Below are 25000 nucleotides of genomic sequence, written 5' to 3'. Positions count from 1 at the left end.
TTGGTCTCCGACCGAGGATAGGTGCTATATAAGTATCCATATCATCATCATGATGATCATCATCATATGCTACGAGCCTTACACTCCAAAAGGCCGCTCTGATTGAGTGCATGTCAACTCTTGAAAGAAAACTGCAGAAATGTAAACAGTTGCTGTTTATATAAACGCAAGCTGATTAAATGTGTCGGTGAAGTATTGATACCCCACAAAATATGTGCACCTTATTTTTCATATGATTGAATAATACAGTTTAATCAGGGGTCAGATCGTAACAAATTGCACACATTCAATGACTCTTACTGTTTCAGATCTTCTTAGATACTGTGACAGCAGGATGGGGGGAAATCAAAGATAACAAAACTTTTAAAGGGTACTCTTTTTGGTAAGCACCTAACATCAGAGCTGTTGTGTTATGGCGGACAAGTTGTAGCCGATTTCGAACGTGGGCAGTAAAAGCTTATCAAAATGCCGAAAAAGGAGCCTGGGCCCCTGGCGAAAGCCACAAAGGAGATAGACGTCATAAAGAAACACGTGAGGCATTAATGATTAACTGCTAATGGTTTGTTATTCCCTCGTTTGATGTTGATCCATTTGGGTTAATAACTTGTACGGACAAGTCTGTTCAGTGCTATAAACAATCGATCAGAAATGCTGTCAGTAATGATTACCAGAATATACAGAATTGCCCGTTGAAAAAAACAAAACAAAAACAACAACAAAAAAACCTAAACAAACAAAAACAAAAACCCGTCAAAACAGTTAAGTGCATGATGATTTTTTCCCTAGCCTTTCAGCGCACTGTTACTAGGTCAGTGATAAGTTGAACAGAAAACATGCCCTCAGAAAGCCAGTCCCTCTGTTTTTGTCCAGTCTCAATCTCTGTTTTTAAGTAAATAGAAAATCAACTACAATTTTGCTAAACAAATAGCATCAGTTCTTTTAAACACAACTTAACTGGATTGTTCTGCCAGTTGCACTTTGAACAGTATAGTTTTATGTTTGTTTGTTGTTTTTTTTGTTTGTTTTTTTCATGTTCATACTACTTTTTAGGATCTATGTTTTCAGTGTTAAAAAAAAGAGTTGGGGGGGAGGTGGTTGCAGATAAAGTTACTTGTTTTGTTTTACTGACATTGCAGCATTCAAAAGTATTCAGTGTTTAGTTACTTTCTTATTGGCTTGGTGTGTGTGTGTGTGTGTGTGTGTGTGTGTGTGTGTGTGTGTGTGTGTGTGTGTGTGTGTGTGTACATGTACATATGCATTCAGTTGTCTTTCTTGGCTGGTTGATGCTTTTTGTATATAAGTGCACAGGTGTACATCCACATAGACAACAATAGGACAAATGTCCTGACCCACCTAAACATAATCAGACATTTATTCTCTTCACACCAAGATACATATATGGGACACTGACCAATCAGTCAACAGATTTGTTTATGTCAAGTTTAAGTTTTTAATGAGAAATCATAAAAATGAACACCCAATTTGAATATGTTAAAATAAAAGTCTCTGAAGAAACGTTACTGGATGAAAATGAAATTAAACTTTTATTGTTTTAAAGCCTTGAAAATGAATTTGAAAATGAAGTCATTAAAATGAAGAGTATGAATTACATGTGGAGTTCAACACATGATCAGAACTGCTCAGGCCAAAAATAAGCAGATGCTTTCCTGATCAGCACATGTGCAGAAGACATTTCCACATTACTCAAATGCTGAGGCACTGGTTGAAAGTGACTTGAGGTTGCATGTGTGATGATGTTGGCCTTGTTCTAAGGGAACTGGTAATTTTGTGAGGATTGACTTTTCATGGAATTTGATCAAACACAATGTCTGAGCTAACATTGTAACAAAGAAACTTTTTTTTTTTTTTTTGCTGTCCCATCATCTGCTCCGTTTCAGTGGCATTACTCACATGCCGCTTATTTAGATTCCCCCATACACGGCCACACCCGGGTTCGTCCGTCGCAGTTCTAGCGTCAGCAGTCCACAGGGAGCCATCGATGTTAGGTTGCCAGGAGGCCACACACCAGAGGAGACCATGCACTGCTGCTGAGTCACTTCGGTGGTGTTCAGTGGTGCCTGTTCTGTTTTAACATACTTAGGACACCACCTACTAAGCCCCCTACTAACGACAATAATGGCTTAGTCTTGGAGCCAGACTGAGTGAGCGTCCCTCCCAGAGTGGAGACTGCCACCACGTCCCTCAAACAACAGCCCCCCATGAATCTGCCGATACTGACGACATTGACAGGACTCAACCCAAGCACGGAAGTGGAGGGGTATCGAAACTGAGGTCATCATGAGAGCAGGGCATGAAAGGCCACAGACTTTGAGACTATTTTGTTTATATTGATGACGATGAAGGAGGAGGAGGATGACGATGATGATGATGATGTTGCTATGGAGGTCCATTTTGGTTTGGGACTGCGTGACAAGGCTGTACTCTACGCTTCCTGTCATAATGATATCCTGGCGTTAACCAGGCCCGAGAGATACAGACACTCGCAGTGTTGGTCAGGTAATTAGAGCAACACACCCAAAGACGCATCCTTGAAGTGGATGACACTCAACTGTGTGGTCCCAGTCTCCCCATTTAAGCCCACAGCACACTCAACTCTGGGTAGGAGCCGGCCATGGGCCGAAAAACCCACCTCCGCTGGGATTCGAACCCGCGTCCTCCCAGCCGTCAGTCCGTGACGCTAACCACTTCGCCACGGCGGCTGGTACAAAGAAACATATTGGACACTGACCTCAACAGTGAAAAAATAATGGGACATTTGTCCTCTTCAGGAACAAAATGATCAGACATGCTCGACCCTTCATTGATTGATGTCTGACGCTAATGTGCACCCCTCCCTGCAAGTTTAAATGATTTTGTTTTTAACAGATTGAAGCTGCAGTCAAGGAATGCAACAAGACAGTCAGCACTAAGAAGTTGAAAACAGAGGAAAGGCTTAACACCTTGTATAGAAAGTAAGTGAATGGAGACAGATGACATATCTGTATGTTGTGACATGAACATCCTGTGTGTGTGTGTGTGTGTGTGTGTGTGTGTGTGTGTGTGTGTGTTGGATCATTTCTTGAATATTTTTTGTCACTGCTGCATTGTGTTATTATGTGGTCTGTACTCTTGCCATGAGATGTACATGTTTGTGATAGAACATGGATATTCAGTATATGCTAAGTGATTAGTTTGCAAGCGCAAATGAAATTATGAAGTTGAACAGAGTTTGATTTGAAGTGTGAAAAACTGAGAAGTTTTCAAACACAAATGGAATCTTGAACAGCATATGATTTAGAATGTAAATTGGTACTGGTGTATATTTATCTATACTAAATTTAATTTATTTGGCATGCTGCTGACTACAATGTTTGTGTGTTTTCATATATTTGCAAGTGTATATGTGCATTTTTATTTTTATTTTTTTATTTTTTTACAGTTGCTTCAACCGAAAACAGGAACTGAATGAGTTGCGTTCCACTGTAAATGACCTTACAGAGGTAAGTATTGTCAATGGCATATCATACAGTCATTTGGATTAAATGATAAGCTGAGGTCCTGTGTGTAGCATGCACTTGGGGCATATAAAAGAACCTGCAGCAATAAGAGGTGTTGTAAAATTCACTCTAATATACATGTGTGTGTGTGTGTGTGTGTGTGTGTGATGAAAGCCTGCAACATGAAAATGTGATGAGTGCTTAAAGGAGCTGCCTCTACTACGGTAGGCAGTATCAATTGACTCCATGTTTGTAAAGCACTTAAAGCTTGGTTTCTGTCTGAGGATAGGTGCTATAGTATCCATATCAATCAATCAGTGGCAGTCCACTGAAACAGACAATAATCTTGTCATCATGATTGTGATCATAATACCATGTACCATCAAGGCAGAAGAAGGTGAAAGAATGAGGGAATGAAGTAATAATTATTGTAGTTTGTACTGTTTTTGCATTGAAGCAATCGACTGCCCCCCCCCACCCCCCAACCCCCACCCCCTTCGGGCCCCTCGCACAAAAGAGTGATATGTAATTATATTGCACTATTTTTGCAATTATGTTTTTTGTATTGTTGAAACGTAAAAGAAAAAATATATCATTAGATTTGGTATTCTATGTGTGTATTTGACTTTTAGTGTATGGGGAGGGGGGGGGGGGGGGAGAGAGAGAGAGAGAGAGAGAGAGAGAGAGTGTGTGTGTAGGTGAGGGAGAAAATGTGTTTGCATGTGTGTGGGGTGTGTGTGTGTGTGTGTGTGAGAGAGAGAGAGAGAGAGAGAGAGAGAGAGTTCATTAATCTTTGTGTTTGTGTTTGAAATGCAGGACCAGGAAACAGAAAAGATTAAAAACTATGAAAACAAGAAGAAGAATGAACTGAAGAGACTGGACACATTGATTGTAAGAACCAAGTTCAATTTCTCTTTCTTCTCTGTTTGATGTTTGCTTTATTTTTTGACTCACTTGTGTAAACAAAGTGAGTCTATGTTTTAACCCGGTGTTCGGTTGTCTGTGTGTGTGTGTGTGTGTGTGTCTGTGTGTCCGTGGTAAACTTTAACATTGACATTTTCTCTGCTAATACTTTGTCAGTTGACACCAAATTAGGCATAAAAATAGGGAAAATTCAGTTCTTTCCAGTCATCTTGTTTAAAACAATATTGCACCTCTGGGATGGGCACAAAAAAAAAAAAAATGAAGCCTAATTATATGCAAACTGCATTTACTGTTATATTTATATTTTTTGTATTCTCCAAACTTGGCACTTTGATCTGATATTCTGACCCAACAACAAGAGCAGTCATTATTATCATTTTTTGTTCAAACAGGAACTTCTTTTGCTGAGCATGGAAGTTTTATTTATTTTGCAAACGTTTTGGTGCAGACAGTAAAAAAGGGAAATTACTCTGTAATTAATGCTAGGGGACTTAATTCGCTTTAAACTGATCTTTCTCATCTTAAACATTACATTTTGAAATTATACACAATACATAATAAAAAGCTTGGATTTATTTTTTCAGTGTATCACAAGTGAGTCTTGAAGGCCTTGCCTCTCTTGTTTATTTAAAAAAAATTTTTTTAATTTATTCATTATTTATTTATCTATACATATTTACTTATTTTATCTATGTATTTATTATATATTTGTTTATTGCATGCATACATATGCATCAATTCCATCCTGTCCATCTGTCCATTCATCCATCTAGGAGTCCTTGCTAATTTCAAATCAGGAAACTCAGTGCTCAAGATAATTAATCACCTCCACCCCACCTCCTCTTTGCCCTTTAGTCGGAATTGTGTGTGTGTGTGTGTGTGTGTGTGTGTGTGTGTGTGTGTGTGCGTGTGTGTGTGTGTGTGTGTGTGTGTGTGTGTGCAGTTTCTTTGAATTTGAATTGTGTTAAATCCTAACACTTTTTGTTGTACAGGTCATATTTATTTCTTCTCCTAAATAAAAACAACATTCAGCTACTCTTTTCCTCTTGAAATTTTGTATATTTTTGTATGAAGACTGAGCAACATTAGACTGAACAGTGAAAATAGGAAATGTTAATGTTTCAGCACTTTTGTAACATGGTATATTATCCAGAGAATAAGTGAATTGTGTCAGTGTGTGATTAATGACAAACTCTTACTTCACAGACGCAGATGACTCAGTCAATGTCCAAGCTGTTGCCTGACCAAAATGAAGAAGAGTATGCCAGGTATGAAATGTTAGTGGAGTTAGTACTCTTCATTATGAAATGCTTGCTTGATAAATGTTTTAATGTTTGTAAAAAGAGTAAACTGTATTTGAAGGCAGAGAGAACACCATCTCATTGTGTGTATGTATATATGAGTGTGTGTATGTGTGAGTGTGCACATGCCTGTATATCATTGCATGTGTGTGTGCGCGTGGGCGTGCGCATGCATATGTGTCAAGGCATGCACGTTTATCTGTGGTTATGTGGCATGTTGCATGCAGGCATGTATGTGTAGCCATCTGAGTACTTTGTTTTTGCCTTATTCCTGTTTCCAGTTTATCACTCTGAGTATTGTATGTCAGTCCAACAGTCATTAATTCTTCAAGTAGATATGATTCAACCTGAAAAAAAGGATCAGAATAATGACGCACATATCTGCTGTGAGCTAGAATTATGTTGAAATCAGTGCGTATGATAGTTTGGCAACAGAAAACTCGACCAATATGCTGTAAGCTAAAATTATGATGAAATCAGTGTGTATGATAGTTTGGCAACAGAAAGTATCAGTATCAGTATCAGTAGCTCAAGGAGGCATCACTGCGTTTGGACAAAACCATATACGCTACACCACATCTGCCAAGCAGATGCCTGACCAGCAGCATAACCCAACGCGCTTAGTCAGGCCTTGAGAGGAAAAAAAAAAGAAGTAAAAAATAATAGATAAATGCCTAAAAAAAAGAACTACTACTACTAATAATAATATGTATAATGCGCAAAAACTTGATGAAGTCAACTATAAGCGTGCAAAAAAAAACAAAACAACAACAAAAAAACTGGCAACAGAAAACTTAACAGATATGCTGTAAGCTAAAATTATGTTGAAATCAGTGTGTGTGATAGTTTGGCAACAGAAAACTTGACAGATATGCTCATGTGATGCTCTGTAAAGAGGCCAATCAGACTGTAGTATTATCCTTGTCATCAGCAGTGTTTTGTGTCGCGGACTCTGTTGTGACACCTGCAGAACAGAGAGTGAACATTTCTTTGGACATCTTTGCCATGAGACCATAAAATCACTATTCTACAAACTGCACGTATATTCATTTAAATGGTTTTGACATGGTCACTAAAGACAAGTACTTTATCTTCTTATGGCAGCTTATTTTCATTACATGTAAAGGTTTCTTGTTACTGTTTTTTGTTTTGTTTGTTTTTTTATTTATAGGAAGGTGCAGGAAGAGCTTGATGAAGCAAAAAGAAAAGCTGAAGCAGAAGAAGAAGACGATGAAGAAGAAGAAGAAGAGGAGGAGGAGGAGGAAGAAGAAGAAGAGGAAGAAGATGAGGAAGAGGAAGAAGAAACTCAAGTTAAAACTAGAAAAGGTACAGTGCACGTGGTTATGTATGTTCATTAATGTGTGTGTGTGTGTGTGTGTGTGTGTGTGCGTGTGCGCGCGCATGTGTTGTGACTGACTGTTTATTCCTTATAAATTTAACTATTAAAAAACATATCAGTGAAGAGAGTTAAAGTGTAAAATAAAAGATACAAAATCTTTCACCAATGCTCTCAGATTACACATGGGCTCACTCACAAACAGGCAATGTCCATACACAAATCACATAAATATACACAGATACACACATTTGCAAACACTCTGTCATGCAATCACACACACCCCTTCACCTCCAAATCCACTCCCAATCACACACACACACACACACACACACACACACACACACACACACACCCTCAGATATTTATACACACTTGTGTTCATGCATGCATGCATGTTCATACATATGTGCACACTCACGCATGCACACACACACACACACACACACAAATGTATGAACATACACAAATGCACACATGAGATTGTTTAGTTTTGTTGTTGATACCATGTGGACAGGTCAGTAAGTCTTAAGAGTTCACAGTCTGAATTGAACTGGGATTGAACAACAATTACACAGTGTGTTTTAAAGTTAAACTCACCCCACTGACTTTGTTTATTCAGGAGATCAACAAGCTAAGGAAGAAGAAGATGAAGAAGAAGAAGAAGATGATGAAGAAGAAGAGGAGGAGGAGGAGGAGGAAGAAGAGGAGGAAGAAGAGGAAGATGCCAAGAAAGCCCCACAGAGGTACAAAATTGAAAGTATGACAGTTGGGGATTTAGATAGTTAATCATAACAGTTTTTGGTTTTAGTTAGATAATTACTGTAGTCGTGGATTTGAATGATTAATTACCATAATTACAAGTTTGCAGTGTCTAGAGAGAATCCCAGTTTAATGCTGTCAGTAGAAATATCTGAAAACATAGAAACATTTCCAGCAAACCATACAATGTATCTGAATTATGTGTGTAGTGATATATCACACTGATGTTTATTTTCGCACTTTGACAGCATTGTGGAAATAATGTGGTAACTTAACACACAGATTGTAAAATGCATTCAAGATGTGATACACATTTTCCCTCTTCAGCAGAAAACATGTGGATGTTATTGCCTTCCTTTCACGCATGTTAATAATAATAATAATAATAATGGATACTTATATAGCACACTATCCAGAAATCTGCTCTAGGTGCTTTACAAAAATGCTTTTGTTAACATAAAACATTACATCTGTGTTACATACACACACCAAAATGTGACTTCACACACACACACACACACACACACACACACACACACACACACACACACACACACACACACACTGCATACATACATTTTAACATACATGTGTATGCAACAGCTACCCTAACACATACATTTTCACTTGATTCAGTCAACCTGTGGAAGTTCCTTTCCTCATTCTCATTTCCTCTTTCAGTCTGAAATGAAAGGAAAATGAATACACACATATATTTGTATGCATACATGTTATGTACATTTGGAAATTCTTATATACAATTGTTTGTGTGATTGTGAATTTGAACATCTTTGATTTGGGTTTGGCTTCACTCTGCCTCTCCTTCGAGCTAGCAGACTGAGAAATTTTGAAAGGGAATGAAGTGTTTGTGTGATTCACGACCACAAGTTGTTGGAGATTTCTTAAATTTTCTGTTGCTGTCAGATGGTAGACTTCAAATTAAAAAAAAAAAAAAATCTTGAATAGACAACAGCAACAAGTGTTTTCAGCATGGTGTTGAAGAAAGGAGGAGTGGTGAGAGATTTTTTTGGTGCATACAACTTATTGTTTTCAACAGATTTGAATCTGTGGAGTTAGTGCATATTTCTTGAAGGTCTTTTTAATCACTCCACGCAGTGATTTTGACATTGATAGCAGGTATTCCATATGCATGAAAAGAATCACGAGTGTAGAGATTATGAATTTTCGTATTATATACAACTATATATTGACACGTGAATGTAAATTGTAGATGTTATCTGCTGTGTTGATGAACTGATATAATTCAGTATATGGCAAAGTTGTCAATATCATCAGAATTTTGTTACTGTCATAACAAAGTCTGCGCTTATAATTTGAAAGTTTCTCTGTGTTTGAGCTCTCTTTGTCTTAACTGTTTGTGTATGTTCTTTTCTTTTGGACTTTTATAGTTTTAAAATCGTTTTTGTTGGGTTGGATTTTTTTTTTTTTTTTTTTTTTTTTTTGCGTGATTATCCACCTTCCATACCCTCTAAATGGTTTTATCCCTCGTCCCTTTTTCCCAGTTCCTCAAGTGTGGCCACACCTATACTTGTTCTGCCACACAGTACCAGTAATTGATAAGAGCTTTCAACCTCAGGCTTCCATGAGGCGGTGAATTGTGCTTGTTCTGATCTATCTTACACAGGGCCCACCTCGTGGGCCTCCTACTGGAGACAGTATTGGTTACTGATGGGGCCAGACAGAGAGAGTCTGTCCCATGGACCATGTTCATGTCTCTACTGACAGGATTAGCTCTCCATATCAGGATTAGCGTGGAAGGAGCTCGGCATATTGCCATAGGTATGGAAGGAGCTCAGCATATCACCATAGGTGTGCAAGGAGCTCACCATATCACCATAAGTGTGCAAGGAGCTCACCATATCACGATTAGCGTGGAAGGAGCTGAGCATATTGCCATAGGTGTGGAAGGAGCTGAGCATATTGCCATAGGTGTGGAAGGAGCTCAGCATATTGCCATAGGTGTGGAAGGAGCTCAGCATATCACCATAGTTGTGCAAGGAGTTCAGTATATCACCATAGGGAAGGAGCTCGTGATATCACCATAGGTGTGCAAGGAGCTCAGCATATCACCATGGGTGTGCAAGGAACTCAGCATATCACCATGTGTGCAAGGAGCTCAGCATATCACCATGGGTGTGCAAGGAACTCAGCATATCACCATGTGTGCAAGGAGCTCAGCATATCACCATGGGTGTGGAAGGAGCTCAGCATATCACCATGTGTGCAAGGAGCTCAGCATATCACCATGGGTGTGCAAGGAGCTCAGCATATCACCATGGGTGTGCAAGGAACTCAGCATATTGCCATAGGTGTGCAAGGAGCTTAGCATATCACCATAGGTGTGCAAGGAACTCAGCATATCACAGTGGGTGTGCAAGGAGCTCAGCATATCACAGTGGGTGTGCAAGGAGCTCAGCATATCACCATGGGTGTGCAAGGAGCTCAGCATAGGTGTGGAAGTAGCTCAGCATATCACCATAGGTGTGCAAGAGCTCAGCGTATCACCATAGGTGTGCAAGGAGCTCAGCATATCGCCATAGGTGTGCAAGGAGCTCAGCATATCACCATGGGTGTGCAGGGAACTCACCATATCACCATAGGTGTGGAAGGAGCTCACCATAGGTGTAGATGCATTTGGACATTAGTGTGCATGCTTTCGATCCATGTATTTAGCAGCTTGTTTGCTATGAAAAGTGCAGTCAAAATACTGGACAGAGTTGGGAAAAAAAAGCAAACTGATTCAAAATGAGAACTAGACGGTTTAGATTTAAATGGCTGATGATTCAGTGTCACTGCAGATTTTTAGAAACAAGATTTGTTAGTGCACATGTTAGCAACAGAACTGTTGTGTTCATAACATTCTTGTGGTTGGATTTTTGAGAAAGGCAGACGTCAAATCTGACTGGCTATTACAAACTGATAGGCAACAGACTCTATTTTTTGGAGAGAAAAAAATCTCCACCTGTATAATACCAGGTGCTGCTGCTTGTGGCAGCATATATGACTGACTTGCCAATGGGAAGGATGTAAAATTAGAAAAAAAAATTTAATTTGTGGACGTGTGTGTATGTGTGTGTGTTTTCTCTATGTGTGTGTATGCGTTTATACGTGTATGTTATGTGTGTGCGCATATTTGTGCATGTGTGCACTTGCATGTGTGTGAGTATTATGGGATGCACAAAATGTGTTTGTCAATGTTTGTCCTTGTTTGCATGGACGTGTATCTGTTTGTAATTGATTTATATGTGCATGTGTATGGGCATGCCCTCTAGTGTGTTCATATGTGTGTTTGTGTTTAAGAATGATGTTTTGGTGAAAGTAATGTATGATTTGTTGTATAATGTACCTGTATTAGTGTGTCACAATTGTCTCACTGATCCTCTGATTTCTGGAACTTCCTGTTTCTTTTCAGGCAATATTGTTATAATATGAAAGCTCTGCATGTATGCAATAAAACCGTCGCATTCATCACCATTTGATTTCATAAATCAGCGTCTATAGCAGCAGAATTCCCACCTCCTTTCTGTCTCTGAAAACTTCAGTTGCCTTTGTGAATCAAGCATTGGTCCATAATTATTCCCTCAATCATGAGAACATATTCATGGTCACCATGTCCGTAGCCATGACCCATGGTGGGCGTTGTGATTGGTTCCCCAGGAAGGTAGAGGGGACATCTGGCAAGGCTGAGTCCAAGCCAAAGCCAGCCGCAGCCAAACGGTTAAGATTTGAAAATGTAGGGAGTCCAGACAGCAGGTACAGTAACTCTGTCCATGGGCAGGTCATTTTTCTCCGCCTCCCCAAGGCTTTGCCCTTCGCATCGTTTCTGCATGGAGTTCTTTGCATTTTGTGCTCTCTTGCCGATAGGCGCTGTGCTGTTGCATGCATGCAATGGATGGGCACGGTAGTTAAAAAAAAAAAAAATTAATATTTTTTTCATTATATGACGTGTCTGCTAATTAGATTTAGTTGGTGGTTGTTTACAGGTGGGTTGAATGACTGTTACCATAACTCTTTTTTTTGTGTGTGTATCACTATGATTTTTTTTTTACATTACAGAGTTAGTTTCAAAGATTTATTGCATGTTCCTCTTCTTTGATTGTTTGCTGTATTTGATTGTTACCATTTACAATAACTACTGCATGGCTGCCATTTTATTCTTGGTATGTTACACTCTAATTCTGATTTGAAGCCAGTGAACAGTTTTTAACTTTCAGATTCACTCATATACCCTGATACACACACGCTCACATACATGCACACACACACACACATGCACGCACGCACGCACGCATGCACGCACACATGCACGCGCGCGCACACACATACTCGTCTAATATCACTTCAAGTGGAAAGACGTTAAACTGAAGACAACAACAACAAGCACACACATACACACACACATGCACACATGACTGCACATATATATGAATGCATGCACACACACACACACACACACACACACACACACACACACACACACACAGATGCTTGCGCATGTTACACATACACATGCCAGTGTAAGATTTTGGGGTTTCCTTTTTAACGTTTTGCTATTATTTTATTTCTAGATGACCACCCTAAAAAACACAACCTGTTTATAATTTTAAGAAAACCTGTAAAATGCATACTTGTTTTCTTTTCCATTTTTCCTGTTAATTTCTAATATTTTTTATGTCTATTTTTGGTGATGTTGATTCCTAAAACGAAAGTATTCAACGAGTGATATGTTCATTTGTTAGATTGTGTGCCAGTCATAGGCAGCTCATGAGTGGTTATGGGAGAAGCAAAAAAAGAAAAAAAAAATGTTTGAAAATCAAAGTAACATGTAAAACTGATGGACATACATACAACGCAAAATTTTGCCCTTATATTTTATAACAAGGAGTTGATGGTGCTCTACTTTTTTTCTTCTTCTTGTTTCTTTAAAACGTAAAGCAACTGTTATTGTTATAATTGTTGTAATTGTGTTAGGTTCAGCATAGCCTTCTCCTGAAAAAAAAACCCTCCAAAAAACAAAAAAACAACAACAAACAAACAAAAAACCCAGCAAATAACCAAATGATTAATCATGTCACCTATATTGTGTTGCAACTTTTCAGAAAGAGAAAATGAGGAAACTGAATATATTTGGGTAACAACATTTTTCTAGCTATGTTTTGAACATGATATTATATGGCCTTGAGGCATATATAGAGTATGATTATCTTTTTTTTTTTTTAAAAGAAGAAAAAAACCAGATCACTATATCTGAATGTGTGTCTCAATATCATAACATAACTTATATTTTTATTTCTTGCATTGCCAAGGAAGGAGTGTGCACACGTGGTGTGTGTGTGTGTGTGTGTGTGTGTGTGTGTGTGTGCGTGTGTGTGTGTTGTGTGTGTATGTGTGTGTTGTGTGTGTGTGTGTGTGTGTGTGTGGTAAAAGGAGTAGGGGTTAGGGGAGACATCTACACAAAGTTGAAGGAAGAGAAGAGGGAGGTGAAGGAAATGAGAGACATAGGAGAAAAGAGTGGAGATCAGTCATACTTTGAAAAGTCAGTTTCATATTCCAAACATTAAAGAATTCAATAAAATAGTAATGATGATGATAATAATGATGATCTGAGATCTAAACAGATACATGAATCTGCCAACATGTAAAAACTGGAAATGAAAATGTCATGTTGCTGAAGCGATAGGTTTAGTGCTCACTCGCTTTTGGTCTTGCCTAGGTGCACTGTTGTTCCTGTGAAACTGGTTCTGCTTTTGTTGGTGGCTTTTGCCTGATGTCACATGGTGTAGGTGTCAGCTGGTCACTCTGACTGCAGACGTTAAACAGCCTGTCACTCTGACTGCAGTCGTTAGTCAAACTGCCAGTCACTCTGACTGCAGATGTTAAACTGCCAGTCACTCTGACTGCAGACGGTAAACAGCCTGTCACTCTGACTGCAGTCGTTAGTTAAATTGCCAGTCACTCAGACTGCAGATGTTAAACAGCCAGTCACTCTGACTGCAGATGTTAAACAGCCAGTCACTCTGACTGCAGATGTTAAACTGCCAATCACTCTGACTGCAGACATTAAACAGCCTGTCACTCTGACTGCAGATATTAAACAGCCAGTCACTCTGACTGCAGATGTTAAACTGCCAATCACTCTGACTGCAGACATTAAACAGCCAGTCACTCTGACTGCAGACATTAAACAGCCTGTCACTCTGACTGCAGACATTAAACAGCCAGTCATTCTGACTGCAGTCATTTCTGCCAGTAACTCTGACTGCAGTCATTAATTAAACTGCCAGTCACTCTGACTGCAGACATTAAACTGCCAGTAACTCTGACTGCAGTCATTAATTAAACAGCCAGTCACTCTGACTGCAGACATTAAACTGCCAGTCACTCTGACTGCAGTCATTTGTTAAACTGCCAGTCACGTTGACTGCAGACATTAAACAGCCTGTCACTCTGACTGCATTTGTTGATTAAACTGCCAATCACTCTTACTGCAGACATTAAACAGCCTGTCACTCTGACTGCAGTTGTTGATTAAACTGCCAATCACTCTGACTGCAGTCGTTAGTTAAGCTGCCAGTGACTCTGACTGCAGACACTCTGACTGCAGACATTAAACAGCCTGTCACTTTGACTGCAGTTGTTGATTAAACTGCCAATCACTCTGACTGCAGTCGTTAGTTAAACTGCCAGTGACTCTGACTGCAGACATTAAACTGCCAGTCACTTTGACTGCAGACATTAAATAGCCAGTCACTCTGACTACAGTCATTAATTAAACAGCCAGTCACTCTGACTGCAGACATTGAACAGCCTGTCACTCTGACTGCAGACATTAAACAGCCAGTCACTCTGACTGCAGTCATTAATTAAACAGCCAGTCACTCTGACTGCAGTCATTAATTAAACAGCCAGTCACTCTGACTGCAGACATTAAACAGCCAGTCACTCTGACTGCAGTCATTAATTAAACAGCCAGTCACTCTGACTGCAGACATTAAACAGCCAGTCACTCTGACTGCAGTCATTAATTAAACAGCCAGTCACTCTGACTGCAGACATTAAACAGCCTGTCACTCTGACTGTAGTTGTTGATTAAACTGCCGATCACTCTGACTGCAGTCGTTAGTTAAACTGCCAGTCACTCTGACTGCAGTCGATAATTAGATTGCCAGTCACTTTGACTGTAGCCGTTCAAACTGCTAGACACTACTCTGAGTGCTGTCATTAAAACTGCCTGTCACTGATTTCATTCATTGAACTGCTGGTCACTCTGACTGCAGTCATCAAACTGCTGGTCCCTCTGAAGAGCGTACTGTCGCATAATGAAAATCTTCATTTTGAGAATTGGAAAGTGTTTCAGTGTTACAGGTATGCCAGTTGTCTGTGTGCTTTTCTAATGATGATACTTGTTATAAAAGATTAGAGATGAAAGATTAGTAGTAACTTGGTGGGGGAGGGGAGGTGTGGGGGCAGGGAGGCATCAAACTCAAGTGGATAGGGGGTAGTGTAAAATTTGAATAATTCCAAAGGCTGGTCAGCGTGTATCCGGTGGCTCACTAAGGGAGATCGAGTGTTTGAATTTTAGGCAAGGGCATTTTGTCCTGGTTTGTGATCCCATGTTGCCAGCCACAGAAAGAGACTCCAACACCATGTGTCTTCTTCTTCTTCTTCTTTGTTCGTGGGCTGCAACTCCCACGTTCACTCGTATATACACGAGTGGGCTTTTACGTGTATGACTGTTTTTACCCCGCCATGTAGGCAGCCATACTCCGCTTTTGGGGGTGTGCATGCTGTGTATGTACTTGTTTCCATAACCCACCGAACGCTGACATGGATTACAGGATCTTTAACGTGCGTATTTGATCTTTTGCTTGCGTATACACACGAAGGGGGTTCAGGCACTAGCAGGTCTGCACATATGTTGACCTGGGAGATTGGAAAAATCTCCACCCTTTACCCACCAGGCGCCGTCACCGAGATTCGAACCCGGGACCCTCAGATTGAAAGTCCAACGCTTTAACCATTCGGCTATTGCACCCGTCAACACCATGTGTCAAAACTGGGGAGAGAGAACTTTTGAAGAAAACGTATTGGGGGCAACAGAAAGCAAAAGGAACCTTCCTGTTTCCTGTTTCCAAATGAGACATGGATGATGCTGTTGAGAATTACAACCTGTTGCCACTTTTTTTTGTTGTTGTTGTTGTTGCAGTTATTACCAACAGTGATAGTATTGGTTGTTAACAAGAATGGTTTTACTGACCACCACAACAATTTGCAAGAACAGCAAGAACAACATGAATTGTTTGTATACACATATTTGTTTTTAAGGTAAACTATGATGTAAACATATAGCTCTGTTTTTTGTCACTTTTGTAGGAAAGCTGTTTGGTTTTGTCAGTAGAAGAAAGCTGTTTTGTGGCAATTTTTTAATTCTGTCTGCATTCTTTTATATCTGTATTTTTAGAATTTTGTCATGCTTTCATACTTCATTGCATCATGTAAAGTAGGCCTAGACTGTATTTTATCCTGTTGTATCAACCGTTTTTTTTTTTTTTTTTTTTTTTTACAAGAGACTGCATTGGTTATACTTCAGTGCCAATCCTAGATAGATGTTTTTGCACCTGTTGTTAGATGGGTCCCACATATCTTATCTATCTGTCTTAGTCTGCGTTAATGAAGCTTTATCATTATGTGCATGTTTTTTGGTTGTCTTTTTCAGTCTCAAAGGGATGGCATTGTAGTGGTGTAATGTATCTTTTTTTTTTTTTTTTTTTTTTTTACTCCATGGATTTCTCTTTATGAAATTCAGACTGCTTTTCCAAGGGAAAGTGCATTGCCACAGCGCAGGCCACCCTTTTTTCTTTCTTTTTTTTTCCTTTTTTTCTGTTTTGTTTGCAGTTGTATTTGTTTTACTGTCAGAATGGATTTTTCAACAGAATTGTGCTGGGATATCCCTTTTGGTGATGTGGGCTCTTGCGTGTGCTGTAAGTGCATGCTGCAAATGGGACCTCAGTTTATCAACACATTTGAAAGAATAGCATTCGGACCGCCGCTCAAGGTCCAGTGAGGGGATGGGGGTGTAAAGATCATGGTCAGGGGGGCAGGATTCGAACCTTTGGACTCTTGGTTCCTGACTGGGTGCATTATCACTGAGCCAATGATCCTCTGTAAGGGTCCCAGTACGAGAGGGGTATGGGGGTGTAGCAGCAAACTGTTCAGAGACTAATGGTGAAGGGAGCTCCTGATAGCAGTTTCTTTGTTGTACCACTTTGATGGGTGTCATTCAGCCATTTGTGTCTTGGCTAAAAGATTTTTTAATGTATTTTTATAGTCACTTTGACAGTCCCTTTGTATATCCCTTTGTGTTGGCATCAGGATATGCAGTTATTGGTTTCTGGCATTATCATTATTGTTATTATTATTATTAATATCATCATTATCATCATTATTATTATTATTGCTATATTTTTGTGTGAATGCACGTGAGCTGTTGTAATATGTTTCCTAGAAATGTAACATTTAGGATGTAATATTCAGTATACCAGCGTATTGCAGTACCTTTTTATATTGCTGTTGATTATGATGTTGTTCTTCAGTTTATTTGTGGCTGTTTTGTTTTATATTTTTTTTCTTTTCTTTTATTATCATTGTTACTTTCATTTTTCTTATCATCAGTGATATATTTTTTTTATTGTCATGTTTATATACATTCACATCAGACACTTTCATTATTCTTATCACCAGTGACATTTTTTATCGTCATATTTATATACATTCACATCTGACATTTCTTTTTTGAAAAAAAAAGAAAAGAAGAAGAAAAAGTTAAAGAAAAGAAAGAACTCCAGTGAAATTACTGATTCACACTTAAAAAACAGAAGCCACAATCACTGGCTGGAGTGAAATGTGTTTATGGTAAAATAGATATGAATTTCCTCTTTGTAAACAAGGCAGTTTGTTTATTTCTTTTTAATGTATATTGCTTTCCTTAGTAAATGAACTCTCAGTATTCATTTATGAAGTTTTAAATAAATTTCAGTCAGTTGGTAAAAAATATGTAATGATTTTTTTTTTGGGGGGTGCCAATTCCTGCTACATACAGTGGAAGAATTAAAACTGCCCACAGTGTAGAAGTGATAAAACTGAATCAATTTACCGAAATGATTCTGCAGAATTTTTGTATTATGATGGTGACAGTGTAATGATGATTGATAATGATGATCTTCTAGCCATGATGACACTTTCAGATTGAAGCTGTGAAGCTGCGTTTGCAAATATCTTCCTTCTTTTTTTGTTTCCAGTCCCGCAAAGTCTGGCAAGCAAGTCACAATGAAAGAAGCTGAGTCTGAAGAAGAAGAAGACGAGGAGGAGGAGGAGGAAGAAGAAGAAGAAGAGGAGGAGGAGGAAGAGGAAGACGAAGGAGAACAGCAGAAGGCAGCAGCAAAGCCAGAAAAGAAGGGGAAAACGCCAAAGGGCAAAGAAGGCGACGTTGAGAAAGAAGACGCGGTATGTGTTGGTTCTTTCTGGGGGTTTTTTTCAATGTTTTTTTGCTTTCAGTTCTCTGGTATAATTTAATGTTGTGCTGTCTGTGGTGAAATGGGAGACCCAAACACGATGAGGTAGTCCCATTTTCCAGTTTTTTCTGGTTGTAAAGAATTGTAACTTTTCAAAAGAATATTTACAGTGAGTGCATGCACACACATACATGCATGGATGCTCTTGCTCACACACACACACACACACACACACACACAAACACGCACTCACACACACACATGCACACACACATACATGCTTTTACACATGTATTTGCTCAGGTACAGAGGGAGACACATACATGCACTCAGACACATAAACAGAGAGAAGTGCAAATCAACCAGGTTCTCTTTTTACTTCAACATTCAGGTCAGATGCCCAAGTTTCCTGAGTTTCTCTAGTGCAGTCTCTGTCAAGTCATCACAAAAAAATATGATAGTTCACTGAAGTTTTTTGTTGTTGTTTTTTTGTTTTTTTCTTTTGTCATCTGGGGGGTGTCTTTGGGATGGACTAGCTGTAGCCTCCTACAGAAAGTGTTGTGTTTCAGCCTCAGCAGTGGGTGACGGTGGATGACTATGACGGAGAGGAAGGGGACCTGAGCTTCAAGAAAGGGGAGGTGATCACTGTTCTGGAAACCAGGTGAGGGGCCACAGTGTTGTCACCAGCGTGCTGCACTGGGCCATCGCTGTACGTCTCTGGGTTGACGTCTCAGTGGTGGTGGTGATGGTGGTCATGGTAGTGATGGTGGTGGTGGTAATTGTGGTGATGATGATAGCGTCTCTGGGTTGACGTCTCAATGGTGGTGGTGATGGTGGTCATGGTAGTGATGGTGGTGGTGGTAATTGTGGTGATGATGATAGCGTCTCTGGGTTAACGTCTCATTGGTGGTGGTCATTGTGGTCATGGTAGTGATAGTGTTGGTGGTGGTGGTGGTGGTGGTGGTAATGGTGGTGATGGTGATTGTGATGATGATAGCATCTCTGGGTTGACGTCTCAATGGTGGTGGTGGTGGTGGTAATGGTGGTGATGGTGATTGTCATGATAATGATAGCATCTCTGGCTTGGCGTCTCAATGGTGGTGGTGATGGTAGTGATAGTGTTGGTGGTGGTGGTGATTGTCATGATGATGATCATGATGGTGGTAGTTGTGATGATGATGATTATGATAATGATTGTGATGATGATCATTACGTCTCTGGGTTGATGTCTCAATGGTGTGTGTGTGATAGTGATAGTGATGGTGTTGGTGGTGGTGGAGATGGTTGGCGGTGGTGATTTTGATGATGATGATGATGATGATGGTGGTGGCAGTTGCGATGATGATGATTATGATAATGATTGTGATGATAATGATGATGATGATAATGTTGCTGGTGGTGGTGGTGGTGGTGGTTATGATGATGACCCTGATAACAGTGATCTCAAAGGCAGTATTCACCAGGACAATGTTTAATCAGACTTGATTAATGTTCAACGTCACACCCAGGTTTGCATGAGGATGTGTGAACATGTTCTGTTGATATTCACCACTATGCCATGCCTGGAGAGTAAAGCAGTCATGGTTCTCAGAAAGCATAATTTAAAAGCGGAACATGAAAACCATTGACCGTGACTCTCACATAATAGTAATTCAGAACAGTGCTCTGTGATGATTTTGGTCCTTAAATGCTTGTGTGTGAGGAACTGAAGGTGAACTGGCAGAGTATTATATAGCGTGGTGTGTGTGTGTGTGTGTGTGTGTGTGTGTGTGTGTGTGTAATGTGTGTGTGTAATGTGTGTGTGTGTGTGTGTAATGTGTGTGCGTGTAATGTGTGTGTAATGTGTGTGTGTGTGTGTGTGTGTGTGTGTGTGTGTGTGCGTGCGTGTAATGTGTGTGTAATGTGTGTGTGTGATGTGTGTGTAATGTGTGTGTGTGTGTGTGTGTGTGCAATGTGTGTGTGTGTGTGTGTGTAATGTGTGTGTGTGTGTGTGTGTATGTGTGTCTAATGTGTGTGTGTGTAATGTGTGTGTGTGTAATGTGTGTGTGTGTGTGTGTGTGTGTGTGTATGTGTGTGTGTGTGTGTGTGTGTGTGACCAGGGAGGACGGCTGGTGGGTGGCAGAGAACGACCAGGGCGAGAAAGGACTGGTGCCCAAAACTTACCTCCAGGTCAGCTGGGACATTTAAGCTTGTGCTTTTCAGTCTTTGTGGTGATTACTGTGTGTGTATGTCTCTGTGTGTTTCTATGTGTGTGTTGTGTGTGGTATGTGTGTGTGTGTGTGTGTGTGCACTGGCGTGTGTGTGGGTGCATGTGCGTGTGTGGGTTTACCATGCATGCGTATGTGTTTGTTGTAATTTTGTATATCTGCATTTATTGTGTGTGCAGTCATGTGTAATGGTTATATGCACAGATTTTCAGGCATGGTCTGATATAAACTCCTGTTTTCCATGTATCCCATCCCATTTAGATGTTGTTATACAATCTGTTGTTTGATGTGGAGAATAATAGCTTTTTTTCTTTTGCAGAATTCCGAGACCACTTTCCGAGCCTCAATCAAACAAACTTTCTTTTGTATACAGGAGTCATACAAGAACAGAGCAATTTTGACACATATATCATATTGAGTTGTCCCCTCATTACTGCGTTATGGAAACTAAAATTTGGATGGTGGTCTTCGGAGGAAGAAAAAAATACAGTCTATTTTTTTTTTTTGCTTCAGATATACTTCCATTCGCGGTTGTCAGGTGCAGTGAGTGTTTTTATGATCTGAAATGAAGAAAGATATTTTTCCGGTGCTTTAAATTTCATGATGTGAAACTGAAGTGGTTCCAGGCTCGAATTTTACACCGCTTATTACCTACAAGAAAGTTTTTGTATGTCTGCAAAATCATTGAAGATCCACTGTGTTCCTTTTGTAATAGTGAAGTCCAAACTATTCAGCATTTATTTTGGTATTGTAAAATCTCACAAACTTTTTGGACTGAGTTACTTAAGGTGTTAATTGAAAAATGTGTGCATTGTAATTCATTGGCTCTGTCTGAGGAGTTGGTACTGTTTGGTTATAAAAAGGGGTTGATTACAGACAAAGGGGGTAAATGAAAAAAAAGAAAAGAAAAAAAAAGGTATTTCAGTTATGCTAAGTCTTGTGCAGAAACAAATCAAAGTTCTTTCATGCCTAATGTTCACACACATGCATAACTCTTCAAAGAAAGGGATGAAAGACAAAATTCAACAAATATATATATAGATAGAAAGCTAAAGAAACTACAGACAGAAAAAGAGAAGGAAGGATATGAAGGAACCGTTTTGGAAAGAGGTAGGTTTTAAGGCCATGGCCAGACTTGAAAGAGCTGAGTGCAGGGGATTTCATGAAGGGGAAGAGGGAGCTGAGTGTTCAGAGTGTAAGGTCCACAGACAGAAAGAGCTGTCGCTGATTATACAGTGTCTGAATCTGGGAATGGGAAAATAGAGTGGACCCGAAGCTGACTGTAGAGGCGGATGCAGTCATATAGATAAGGTGGAGGGGTGGAAGGTTTTGAACCACTTTTGCATACTGGGGGGTTGGTGATGGAATAATGTTCAGCAAAATAGCCCTTTCCTCTCTGTAGGGATTCCTAACTAATTATGTTAAGTAAGAACTGGAATGTCTGTTTCAGAGGCAAAGTGAATGTTCTTACATAAATAAGTTTATTTTGATTTAAAAAAGAATGTTACAGCAACAGAGCTAAAGTGAGCATTTGTGCATGAGTGAGTCGAATTTGATTATAGAAAGAAAAACAACAACCTAAAACAACTTCTTTTATTTTCATTTTCAGATGTACAATAAGTTTAAAGATGTTCAACAGGGCGATGAAGGTGGTATGTACTACTCCTTTCTGTTCTTCATTTCTGTATTGTTTTTCTTTTCTGCGCGTCTCTCTCTCTCTCTCTCTCTCTCTCTCTCAGTCCATCACTGGAAGTGTCCGTTTTATTTTATGTCTCTGTCTCTCTGTGTTTCCTTTTCTGTCTTTCTCTTTCTGACTCCTAATTTGTATGTATACAGATATGCACAGTAAAGATGACTTGTGCAAATTATGGTTAGCAATAACCAAATTAGCGAAAAGAATTAGGACCCCTTATTTATTTATACTTTTTTTTTTCTTTTTTTTTTTAGGATTAGGATTTAGAATATTTGAGAATCGATGTGTAATAATGAGTAATAGGTGAGTATTAGTAATCTGTTTGATACTGTAAATGATAACCCTTATAGCCTTGCTGTTTTGATGCTTTTACTTGATATTGTCAACATAATATATTTGTCTGTATTATGACAATGTATTGTTTTTCTGCTTTTTCTTTATCGTTATGTTGTTTTTATTTTGTATTTTCATATTTTCTTTGCACAGATGAAGAAGAAGAAGATGAAGGAGAGGAGGACGGTGGAGATACAGCCAGAAGGTATGTTTGAGTGTATGTGTGCGTGTGTTCTGTGTGTGTGTGTGTGTGTGTGTGTGTGTAGATTATATATATTGTGTGTGTGTGAGAGAGAGTTCGTTGTAACATTTGAAGGTATTGATCGCAATGTGCAGTCTTTCATTTATAGTGACTTCCCTTAGTGAAGAAAGGACTGGGTACTTTCCCCTGGTTATGGTGAATCAACAGTTAGGGTCAAGTTGCTGACAATCTGCCGAAGTCGTTAGCTGATACACGTGCAGTTATTTGATCACACTAACACATACACATTTTACGATGGTGTCAGAAACACCAACTTTGCTTATTTAAACTAGCTGACACTGACATAAGTATATCGATTGTGAATAGTTGTTCAAACAGACCTCTGTAGCTTGCTCAGCACAGTTGTTACGGACATTGAACACTCCCCAGTCTACGTCAGCGATTTTTGTCACTTGTGCTCCATCAGTCAAAACAACCAAATAACATGAACTGTACTCATACCTACAAGAGTAATTTATTGATATATATTTTTTGCTTTTAGTAATTTGTTTTTCATTTATTATGTCTACACCACAGCAAAATCCTTCATTTTCTGGAATGCTAAGAACCTTTGTAAAGAACGGAAAAAGTTTGAACAACTTTCAGATCTTATGTTTCGAAGACGCCTTGGATGTTGAAGTCAGGAAGAAAGAGCCGCATATCTGCTGATATAGGTCTGAGAAATGGGTAGAACATTTTTTTTTTTTGTGTGTTCATGGAGCTTGTCTGAGGAAGACAGTGAAAACATTGCAGGACTCATAAACAAAGCCAAAGAACACACAACACTCAAGAAGAACACCATATTTGCAAGTTTGTTTGGGTTTTTTTTTGTTTGTTCTTTTCCCAAGAAAGAAAACAGCAAAATGGAGAAACTTTTGATAACTTTGTGACATATTTGAGAATTCTTGTCAAAGACTACAAATATTATTATTATTATTATTACGGTGTAAGTTTTGTATTGTGTAACTTTTCTTGATGTTATCTGTGTTTTCTTGATGTTGTCTGTGTATTTTGTTAAATGAATCATTATTATTATTATTATTATGAAAAAAAAGTTTCTGTTTGATGTGCTTGTTGCAGCGGCAGTGGCAAGAAACGCTGGGGAGACATTAGAAAAGCTGTGACAGAGGTCAGTGCCTGCCAGCACGTATCTGTGTGTGTGTGTGTGTGCCACCTTCAGATAATTAGTTTTCTCCCTTGCTTTTCCCTGCAGACGACCCATTTGTTAGTGTTAGGAAAAAAAAATCACAAAAAATGCAAAACAACAAAGTAACTGAATGAAACTCACAATACTGACCCACTAACCCCTGTCCTCTCTTCACAGTCCTCAGAAGCAGAGTCACTGTCAGTACCTTCTTGCTGGTAGCTTTCTTCACTGCGGATACTTAATTCAACGTCTTCATCATCCTCGTTGATGTGGATACTTTCAGTTTGAAGCATTTCAGTCACTTCAGCAGCAGTAAAAAGCCGCTGTCATGATCTAGTTTGCCTCCAAAATTTCCATTTGCATCGCCTGCAACTCCATTTTCGTTACGTATGCAGATTAGCTTGTCATGTGGGGTGCAAGGTCAACAGCTCGCCAGCGAGTGTATAGTTACCAAACCTCATGAAGAAACTTTCCATTCAACCCTTGACACGTTCACAATGCCCAGTGTAGCTGCAATTTTTATGCTACCCCATGAGGAAAACGTGGAAAAAAATTTTAATTGTTGAAACCAGTATAGTTTTCCATTTTCCAGAACGCTGCCTTATGTCAGCAACGCTAAAGCGTTCCATCGTCCGGAGTGAATTAATGAAACGATAAGATTGCAGGAAGCCAGGGATGAAGTATATATGGCATGTTTATTATTTTTGTTATTAATATTTATTATTATTATTATTATCATTGTTATTATTGAAAAAGGAATTATTGTATGTGTGGGTTGTTGTTGTAGTTGTTGTTGCTGTTGCAGTATTTTCAGATAATTATAATTATTATTATTATTATTATTGTTATTATTGAAAAAGGAATTATTGTATGTGTGGGTTGTTGTTGTAGTTGTTGTTGCTGTTGCAGTATTTTCAGATAATTTTTCAGCTATGGTAAGTGTGTGGACAGTGCGTTTTAAGTTTCAAACAAAATGACCAAAGCAGGTACTCTTCACACCTTGTCTCCGTCAGAGAATGGATGCAGA

General features: G+C 39.2%; 1 protein-coding gene across 3 annotated transcripts in view; it reads left to right on the top strand.

The window, feature by feature from the left end:
- The first annotated feature begins 390 nt into the window (after nucleotides 1-390).
- The window catches only part of LOC143280990 (nephrocystin-1-like), a 70284-nt gene continuing 45674 nt past the window's right edge, over nucleotides 391-25000 (top strand). For 2 of the 3 annotated variants that reach the window (XM_076585842.1, XM_076585841.1), the window contains exons 1-14: nucleotides 391-531; nucleotides 2887-2972; nucleotides 3440-3500; nucleotides 4314-4388; nucleotides 5628-5689; nucleotides 6894-7048; nucleotides 7681-7804; nucleotides 11499-11594; nucleotides 18140-18344; nucleotides 18922-19013; nucleotides 20452-20521; nucleotides 22169-22211; nucleotides 22739-22790; nucleotides 23907-23955. In XM_076585842.1, coding sequence (XP_076441957.1) covers nucleotides 466-531; nucleotides 2887-2972; nucleotides 3440-3500; nucleotides 4314-4388; nucleotides 5628-5689; nucleotides 6894-7048; nucleotides 7681-7804; nucleotides 11499-11594; nucleotides 18140-18344; nucleotides 18922-19013; nucleotides 20452-20521; nucleotides 22169-22211; nucleotides 22739-22790; nucleotides 23907-23955 — 1236 coding nt within the window. In that variant the 5' untranslated portion in view covers nucleotides 391-465. The remainder of the gene's footprint in view (nucleotides 532-2886; nucleotides 2973-3439; nucleotides 3501-4313; nucleotides 4389-5627; nucleotides 5690-6893; nucleotides 7049-7680; nucleotides 7805-11498; nucleotides 11595-18139; nucleotides 18345-18921; nucleotides 19014-20451; nucleotides 20522-22168; nucleotides 22212-22738; nucleotides 22791-23906; nucleotides 23956-25000) is intronic. The other variant, XM_076585843.1, reaches the window with a different exon arrangement.

This window comes from Babylonia areolata, chromosome 4, assembly GCF_041734735.1.
Source record: "Babylonia areolata isolate BAREFJ2019XMU chromosome 4, ASM4173473v1, whole genome shotgun sequence".
Classification (NCBI taxonomy): Eukaryota; Metazoa; Mollusca; class Gastropoda; order Neogastropoda; family Buccinidae; genus Babylonia; species Babylonia areolata.
Note: the sequence above shows the minus strand (reverse complement) of the source record. Positions and strands in the feature narration are given on the sequence as shown.